The 10,420-nt window shown below is 31.9% G+C and overlaps 1 protein-coding gene across 1 annotated transcript; it reads right to left on the bottom strand.

Moving 5' to 3' along the window:
• Positions 1-1,210: 1,210 nt before the first annotated feature.
• LOC131074426 (F-box/kelch-repeat protein At1g15670-like) lies at positions 1,211-2,188 on the bottom strand. Its single transcript, XM_058011054.1, has one exon. It carries the CDS (start codon positions 2,186-2,188, stop codon positions 1,211-1,213), a length of 978 nt encoding a protein of 325 aa, XP_057867037.1.
• Positions 2,189-10,420: the final 8,232 nt, after the last annotated feature.

The raw sequence follows: 10,420 nt of genomic DNA, 5'->3' as shown, positions 1-10,420 counted from the left end.
TGTAAAGCATAATCAAGAATCGACTAACTTTATTATTGAACATAAACAACACATGGAAGGAACTTCGTAGCAATGTGACCTTGTTAAACAAATGTTTATTGTTTTGCTTACTTGATTTTATGTGAAGACAGGTAAGAAGAATTAACTTGTCCATTTAATACTTAAATCAATTCCCTACATTTGACAAGACTAAAGTGTGTAGAGGGTGGCTAACATCCATATAAACTATAATAGGAAGTTTCTCCACTTAATAAATTGAAATTTGTATGATTAACACTATTTTACTATATACAAATATTAAAAACTGTACACATGTAACAAAGCATAGAAAACTTAAATTATAAAATTGATTATTCTTAAATCCAAACTTTTTTATTTTTATATATTCTTAAACTCAAAATAACTTATTATTTTTCTTCAATGAAAAAGTAATAAATTATTATTTTTTTTTTTAATTTTTATAAAAGATTTTATATCATTTCTGATATCAAACCTATTTTTTTAAAGATTTTTAGCCAACATCATATATTATGTGTTGGTTTCTAGCCAAAAACATGGCTCATACATGAAAACAACATACATCCCGCTACAATGAGACAATTCGTGGTTCCGCTGGACCTTGACTCTCTATGCAATATCTTTTTTTCAATTAATGACAGAGGTATCGATTAGATTTTTTATTGTGCCTTGCAAGCCTCTTGAAAATATATACGCTAGATCTATGTAATCTGGAAATGAATTTGGTCCTTCATCTACTTAGCCGCAATATGGTAATGTAAAAGGGCTTACAAATCTCATATATAAGAATGAGTTTTCAGCTTTCAAAGAGTTTATTGGAGTTGAAATGTTTCTGAGAGCTCTTAGAAAGTTATAAGTATTTTGTTCAGTTTTAACTTAGAGAACATATATTTACAGATGTTAATGACGACTTTCAGCTTCTATTTGAAAGTTGAATGTTGGAGATTAGTTCTCATGGAACCTAGCTGATCCATTGGCACTATCGTCTATATTGTGTATAATATTCAATCAATGGCCCTTGATAGATATTTTTTGATGAATTTTATTTATAGGTTGGTAGAATAGGACCTGCTATACTTGGAAGTTCCTGGAAGTCTCTCGACGTATATCATCGAAAAGTTCTTGTAATCTCTTAAATTATTAAAACAATTTATATGTGTTAAATTTTATATTTCTTTCAAACTACAATATATTAAATATCTATGGTGACAATAGATTTGACTGTCGCGTACACTGAAAATTTCGGGTCATCGAGAGAAATCCACCTCTGGGATAGAGCTGCTCCAGGCTTATACATATAAAATTTGGGAGTCGTCTCATTTCCGCACAAGAAAATTTGGTCACGCCACACTGTGACTTGAATATACCTAAGTTTTTGAGGGAGGAGTTCCAATTCTCTCCACACATTTCCGTCCCAATCATATTGCTCTATTTTTTTTTCTGTAACCGCAATTAGCCGTCCAAACATAGCATATACGTACCGTGGAATGTAAAAAGACAAATTAACTGTTGTCCATACTCTTGTGTTGGGATCAAATCTTTGAGTTCTATCAGTACAAGTAATGACATAAAACATTCCTTCAAAAAAAACAGCCCCACAATAGCTAATTTCATGGTGCATGTCAGGAAGAAGCTCCCACTCATCTTCATCTACTTTATATACTGCTGCTTTACGTGATGGAGAACTAAAATCGGCATACACTCCTACATACCCTCCGGCAACGTAAATTGATCCCTCAGGTGAGGCACAACAGGCAAAACTATTTGTCACAGTTGGAATTTGAGCACCTTGTTTCCATGTATTAGATAATAAATCATATATCAAAATTGTTGAAGTATAATTTCGATTCAATTTCAAACCCAACAAAACAAGCTTATGTTTAGCACACACAATCTGAGATTTCCTATCGAGATGAAAACCAGTGGCACTACAACTGCGCATTATACTGGATTGATCAACTGGATCATATATAGTTATCGCAGCTTTCTCGAGCAAGCATACATATTTTTTAGCCAGCCCAAACTTAATTTTATCTTGATAAAATTGAGAACATTCCATCATTTCTTTAGCAGGTTCCAACAACTCCTTAATCTTTCGCTGAGATTTATATGGCACTCTCAATAATTTATCTCGAAATATTTGTTCAGGGAGTTCCTGCAGAAAATCCATTATCAAGTCTTTCTTTTTAAAATAAGATATGAAGCTCTACTTCAAGGGTTCTTAAATTGTAGTCATTGTTTTATACTTTGAAAAAGCTTCTCCAGATTCAAAGGCCACAACCTTTGGGAATGCCTTCATAAAACGCCACAACCTACCTTTGGGAATGCCTTCATAAAAGGCCACAAACTTTAGGAATGCCTTCATAAAAGTATATATATATATAAACCTTTGTGTGTCATAAATATGATAGATATAATTTGTAAGCAAAAATAATGTCTTTTTTTAAATTCAAATTAATTTGAAATAAAAAAATATAATAATTAGGGATTTTAATTTATTTACGTTAAATTAATTCGTCTATTTAGATTTTTAATTTCAATAAATTTGCATGTCTATATTTAAAAAAAATTATGTAAAATGAATATAAAATTTTAAAAATAAAATTAAAATAGAGAAAGTAATCTTATTGACTCTTAAGATAAAGATCATGTGCACAACAAATCTATGAAAAAATATATATAAAAATTGGCTTCCAAAAAATTAGCTAAAACTGAAAAAAAATTAAAAAATGAAATTAATTTTAAAATGAATGTTTTTCCTCTATATTTTTACTTTAAATGCTTTCAAAAAAAAAATCATGTGATTAAACTTGATGATGGTATGCTTGCTTTCATGTATATTTATATTAAAAATTATTTAATTTTCGGAACATTATAACTTACCAAAGACATTTGATGATGATATGCTCGCTTTTAGGTATATTTATATTAAAATCTATTTGAATTTTGGGAAGACTATAACTTACCAAAGAACATAGTAATGTACAAATCTAATTATAACAGTACAATCTTTCATATAGTTTATGTCTTAATATTTGAAGAATTAATTTAAATAGATAATTATCAATAGAAAAATTATTTGATAGGTTAAATTGTTTTGAGTGAAGGTATTTCAATTTTTGTAAGTTCTTAGCACTATAATCTAATTATTTATTTTATATTTTAAATGGCTTCATATAGAAAATGATAGGTCCCACTTTGAATTGATGCTTGGTAATTGTAAGATGTATTTAAATAATATTTTAAAGAGATTTGAGATGCCTTGTGTGTCTAGAATCCTCCTATGACAAATTTTATGATTGATGGTAAAGTCAAGGGAAGTTACGCTAAAGTATTATAATGGATTATGAGACACGCCATGAGCATCTATCGAGAAGATTATTGAGCCTAAAACGAGTTTTTTTTTTAATAGTCAGATATGATTTATGATTAATTATGAATAGTTTATACATCTATTACTTTTTATAGATTAGTTTCTCCATGATTTTGGGTGGTAGAATTTGAGACCAAATTTGAGTAGGATATGTAATATGTGAGTTATAACTCTATTGAAATCAAATTGACTATTGTCTTTATTACTATTAAATTATATGTTATGGGTATTGCCTAATGAGGACCTGATTTTGCTCATACTATGTAGATTTGACTTCATATTCACCTTGTGCATCATCCAAACCCTTTCTCTTGGCCCCTAAATTGGATAGGACTAGGTTGTGGCACCTTGGTCCCTAATAGACCTAGGGCGCCACCCTTTGTTCCTCCCAAATAGGGCCTTGCTTTGGGCTCCTTGGTTGTTTAAAATTTTGAGAGGGCAACCCAACCCCATGTAGGCCAATGCCATACAAGTAACAATAAGGTCAAGATTCAAGCATTGGATTTGACACTCATGTTTCATGTTGTTGAAGACTTCATAAGACCCTAATTTCATGTGGAGGAAAACAAAAAATCACAAGGAGGTATATCATTTGTGTTTTCAGTCATTATTCAAAATCTCCCTTAAAAGGAGAACATTTCCATTACTGTAATTCAACCACCTTTCATTTCTATTTCATGGTTAATTCCAAAACCGAGGTTTGACTTGGGAAAACACCTATTCCAAACCTATTCCCTCATCATTATGTGTGTAGGAAACATGTACGGAGCTCTGATGTTGAGAATAAGCATTCTTTATAGTGATTAATTGATCTCCCATTGGAGTGCAAAAGTTAGGAGGACCAGGGTGTGGGCGAAATAATCCCAACATTTTAGGAGCTCTTTCTGGGAACAAGTTCGAATTTGCATACATTGCTCAAATCCAAATTCTTTGCTCAATATTGTGACTGTAGCTTATTGATTCTGCATTCTTACCATCATTTTCAGCACTTTTACCCTAATATCAGCAACTCAACTTACAAAAGAGGTTTATCCATCAAAACCCCCAATCCAATCAAGATTCCTAGTTCTAATCCTTGTTGGTTTGTGAATAGATCTATTGGATTTGAACCCTCTTTTGAGTGTAGTGGTCCTTACTCACACCAACACAAAATCAGCATTCTCAACATCTTTGTGGGACACTGTCCAAATTTTAATCCTAATTCATAGGACCAAGATGCCTTGAACACCATGCTTCTTCCAAAAGGAGCCCAAATTTGGACACTACAATGGTCATATTGTAGAAGTAGGAAAAAATCCTCTATGCCAGCCTACTTTAAAATTTCAAACACGTTTGGCGTAGTTAGATATAAAATAAATCCTAACACTTTCATTTTGTTAGACCTGTCAATTCGGGAATTCAACTACTACTAAGAAAATTCAATTGAGAAATCAATCAAGCACCGTCAACATTGTACAAGAGAGGACAAGTTAAGATTTCAAGCATTCATGATAGCATCCATTATCAAGACATTCTATATGATATTATTAGCCTTTGCATGAAGATTTAAAAGAAATATTCATCAAGGTATCATGATCCAATTAGAGCGTTTCAATTCAAATCTAGTCTTGTCCTCACAAAGAAGTTTTTGAATGCAGACGATTCCATTATAAGTTAAAATTTTATTCTAATTCAAGGGTTAATTTAAAAATTGGGGTTTGACCCCCTATCAGCAACACCATTTTCCTTCTTTATCTATGTTGGTGACAAATTTAGGTGCTACAAATGAATATTCTAATAAAGAATATGACAATAATTAGATCCAGGTTTTGCAGGAGAAAAAAGAGTAGGACTAGGTCATCAAGGGTATTTCTATCTCACAAATTTCCAATGAAATTTTGGGAACAAATTGTGAGGGACATTCTGATTTTGAAAGTTTCCTATTTATCTACATCTGATAGCTAGATGATGAGGATGCCTGAAGCATCTTCGTCCTATACTTTTGAGCCAAACTTCCAAAAATAGGTGTCTCTTTGTTCCTTCTTAGAGTTAGATTTGTGTTTACATACCGCATATATAGGTTTTTTTTTTTTTTTCAAATGTTTTATGTCAATTTTGAATCATTTTCCATAGATCTACAATTCAAATTATATTCTTCTAATTGCATTTTCAACTCAATCAAATGGGAATAGAATTCAATCTGCATTCAACCTTCTTCCTAATATAACTGAGGTTGAATCTATTGCTCATACATTTTCCTTTTAATGTGATGTTTTTCATATAGGTTAAATTTACATAGAAAAACTTATGAAACACTATTTCCAGGGTAAACGTACAAAGTTGGGTCCCAATCCCATGGAAGTCCATGGTTTGGGAAATGAGCCCGCTAGAAATGGGTGCCCAGTTTTTACAAATCAGGCACTTGTTTAGCTCTGGGTGCCTAAGCCATCAAAAAATGAGCATCCATTTAGCAACGCATGCCCAAAGCTAAACGGACGCCCATTTATTTCAAATTGGGTGCTCGATTTTAAAAAAATGGGCGGCCGTTTTTAAATTTTTTTTTTTTCTTTTAACCATTTTCCATCATTTTTACTATTTGGAAAATGGGCAGGCGTTTCTGAGGAGCACCGGTACCCATTTTTTTCACCTCAGCTGACCCCCTAGACCATTTTTACCTCCTTCCAGGTATTTAGTTTTATTTTTTATATTCTATTTTATTTATTTTTATTGTTTTTCATAAAAAAATGTTAATGTATTTTTAGTTTTTAATTTTTATGTTTTAAAGTTTTAAAATCATCTTTTATTTCATGTTTAAAATAGTTTTTAGTTTTCAAATATTACAAAAAACATGAATAGTAAAAACCATAGGAAAAAAACAAAAAACATGAATAGTATTAAACTGTAGGAAAAAAATAAAAAATAAAAAATGTAAATGAACAATAAACATTAGATGCAAAAAACAGACAATAAACCCTAAACAGAAAAACAAACAATAAACATTAGACACAAAAAACAGACAATAAGCCCTGAATAGAAAAATGAACACTAAACCCTAAATAGAAAAAAATGAACAAGTCCCAGGAGAAATTTGACTATCTTGGTTGATTAACCCTAAACCCTAAACCCTAAACCCTAAACCCTAAACCCTAAACCCTAAATTATAATCTTTAATTATAATCTTTAATTAAAACCCTAAATATTGGATTAAGATTCAATAACTTGGCAATATACCATGATTCCTAGCTCAAGAAAACATTTCGACTAACATGTATGTTATCAACCACATTTACACGTCTATATAAATTTATTTTAGCAAGTATATATTAAATTGAAAAATTGATTAGATATTTATATGTGTATGTATCATTTTACATTTAGAATGAATTGATTCTAAATTTTTTATGATAATTGCTTGTATTTCATTACCAAATGTTTATTCTAATTGATATAATTGATGTACATAATTAAAATATATTTTGAAAATTATTTAATATGTAAATAAAAGTTGATCTTAAGTAAATAAATTATTTAATATGATATAATGAATTTCCTCTTAAGTATCACCATCGAAGGGTATGTGATCTTCATCTACAAAGGGAATAAAACAATCTGAAATAGGATCCTCTAGGAATGGAGAGATATGAGGGTCTCCATGGATCTCCTAAAGTCTATTCCAAAGTGTGTGGGGGAAATCAATATCCAATGCAATACACATAGAATCATGATCTTGATACTAGATCAAATCACTCCTACATGGTCAATGATGTTACACCAAGATTATATATTTTCTAGTGTTTCTACTTTAGGTATGACTCCATACATAAAAGGAAAATGATTACACCACCTAAAACTTATGAAGATACCATTTTACAAAAGAATCATAGTTATCCCTTTCTAATTTTATGACAAAAGGATGAATAGAGAAACCTATGATACCTCCTCAAATAAAACCTTAAAAATCAATAAAATCAATACATATAAAACATATTAAACAAATTCATCTTATGTAAGACGGTCATTTTCTAGTGCCAAGATGTCCAAGTAAATGACTAGAATGTGAAATCACAAAAAATGGTCATTTATTCAAGCTTCAACTTAGTGTAGTATTACTAGTTGCGATCACTAAATCATTCAATGATTCTAGAAAAGAACACAACAAAGTAGTACATGTATTGACAAGTTCATAGATATAACTTATGACTTTAACTTATGATTATTTTTATGATTTTGATGGAACTTATACTAATTCATCTTTAGATGTTAAAAAGTATTGTTTGAGTTGCATGGGCATTATGATGTTTTATTTTGTAGAATTTTTCTTATACTTCGATTTAAGTGGATAATATTTCTTAAATGATGTTTATTATTACCCACCTATTAATAATATTATAGATCTATGTGAGTTTCCTTTTTTTATATTTAAGTTGCTAAAGTGTATTTAATTATAAGTTTTTTTGGGAGGTGAAATGTAAATTAAATAGTTTGTAATTGTAAATTTTCATGTTTGTAATTGTAATTGTAAATTTTCATGTTTGTATATATATGCAGATTATTTTTACATGATGGATGAGTTTGAGATAGATGAGCTATTAGGTATAGTACCACCTCCACCTCCACCCCCTCCACCTCCACCTCTACCTCCACCTCCACCACCACCTCAACCTCCACCTCCACTAGATCAGTTGCGACAGACAATTAGGACAAATATTGATGCTTTGATTAGAGATATTCACACTATTAGGGGTGAGCCTCATCCACCCCCTCAATTGTTATGCCTTGCAGATAGTATGCAAGACATTGTACAGTCTATGTAGGCATTAGATAGCGAGCTAGATAGCTATCGTAGCTGGCGTGAGTGATTGCGTGCATTTTACGTAGTTGGCCTCACATAGAAACAAGTTAATGACTTAAAAATAACAAAAATAGGTTTGAAAGAATATTTTATGAACCCTAAGATGGGTGAAGAGATATATCCAAAGAAGCCACAGATCTCTATTCAATGGTGTAGGCACCCGGGCATTGCTAGCCACTTTTGGGAGCGGTGGTGGATGGCCACACTCCAATCATGAGGTCCTGATGTATTTTTTGAAGAAATTATGGGCGAAATTTGAAATGGGCAAAAATCCCAATTACTTTGATATTAGATCATTTCAGGGGGTTGGGAGAGGCATGCCCCAAGATAGGCCAGGAGCAAAATTGAGCGATAGGGTTAGAAACCATGTGCGCGATGATCCATTGGTTCCTCTTCCATCTCCAGTTGTTGCAGCACCTGCCCATCATTGAGCAGTGGATTCTACTCTAGGTTCATTGAGTGCCTTGTCGGGCAATTTGGTACAACAGTTGTAGGAGGTGAGGGCTGCCCCATTCTTAGTGCATGTTTGCATGAGTTGTGGGGATGTATGTAGGGGTCCACATAGTGAGGCTGCCCTTGCAGGAGATGGTGATTTTGATGATGTTGATGCTACCCATGGTGCTTATGATGATGTCAAGGAGGCTGCACATGCTGATGTTGTCTCTTCATATGTTGATCTCCTGTGGACAGACGATGATCAGCCTATGGAGGTATAAATTTATTTGTATAATTTATAGTGCATTATTAAATTCCTTATATATACACATATGAACCATAACATGAGTCAATTTTTTCTGAATAGAGGATGGATTATACCACATCATTGAGGAACCGATAGCATGTTACCTCAATACCTAGAGATGTTGGTGCCCCATTTACGGTATGCACTTTCATCTAGATACATTGTATTGATATGTACATTTAAAATAAATAATAAATTTTTTAATGTAATGATTTAAATATGATATATTTTTTCAATTTTGTAGGGTGCTTCATGTAGCACTGAGGTGAGTAGTTCTTCATGTGACCCATGGACCACTAAGGCTCATCCTCATATACCACTAGTATGTTTTTCATCCATTTATTTGAAGTGTTTACATGTTTACTAATTTAAGTACAACTTTGATTCATGTTCATTATTTTTTGCAATTGTAGGCTTCTGGATTGTTTGATGGTGCATCACATGTACGCCTTTGACCATCAGTTACTTTGCCTACATCACATGTATGCCTTTCTGTGATAATCTTGTAGTATATATATATATATACTTTATAATTTATGTCTATATACAAGTTTGATTCATGCTTTATAGATGTTGTTCAGGTCCACACCACTACCAATATTGGTATGGCTATGGGGTTGAGCCAGATGCAACCATTGACATTATCATTTGAGGCACGATGATTACAAAAATAATTTCTAATTTGTTTATACTGTGTACCTGGCTTTTATAGGGATTATCAAAATTGATGTACAATGGTTTTTTTTACATAACTTGGCTACGACCACTTTTCTTGCTCATGATAGTGCACCTCCACATACCAGTGAGGGCATTGTAGAGCATGATCATATGGTAATTTATTTTAAATTTTTTAGTATTTAATTACTTTATAAGTGAATTATGCAAGTAACTTCTTCTCATGTAAAATCTTTTAATAATGTATAGGAGGGTGCAGACACTGATACTGGACAGGAGGGTAGAGTCATTGATATTGCACGGGAGGGTGGAGACACTGATATTGCACAGACACGGGATGGTGCATCTCAGGACCATGTGTAGCAGGGTGATTCATCTCTACCACCTTAACGTGGAGTGAAGAGGACTGCAGATGAGATGCACGTGAGTTCTTAGATTGTATATTTTAGATCATGTCATGTTATTGTATTGTGGACTTTTTATGATGACACTTGTTATGTTATCCCGAGACTTGTTATTATGTGATTATATATAGGACTTATTCTTATGTGTTATGTGATTATATATAGGACTTTTTATTATGTCATTTCCTTGCTATTATGATATCAGGTCGTGTTATGTGATTTGGTGCACTCTAGTGATTATATATGTGATACATTGTTTTGTTATTATGTTATTTGGACTTGTTTTAATGTCATTTCCTTATTAAATTATTATTTCAAGACTTCTTATTATGTCATTAGGAATTGTTATGTGATTGTATATGGGAATTTTTATTTAT

This window comes from Cryptomeria japonica, chromosome 3, assembly GCF_030272615.1.
Source record: "Cryptomeria japonica chromosome 3, Sugi_1.0, whole genome shotgun sequence".
Lineage (NCBI taxonomy): Eukaryota > Viridiplantae > Streptophyta > Pinopsida > Cupressales > Cupressaceae > Cryptomeria > Cryptomeria japonica.
Note: the sequence above shows the minus strand (reverse complement) of the source record. Positions and strands in the feature narration are given on the sequence as shown.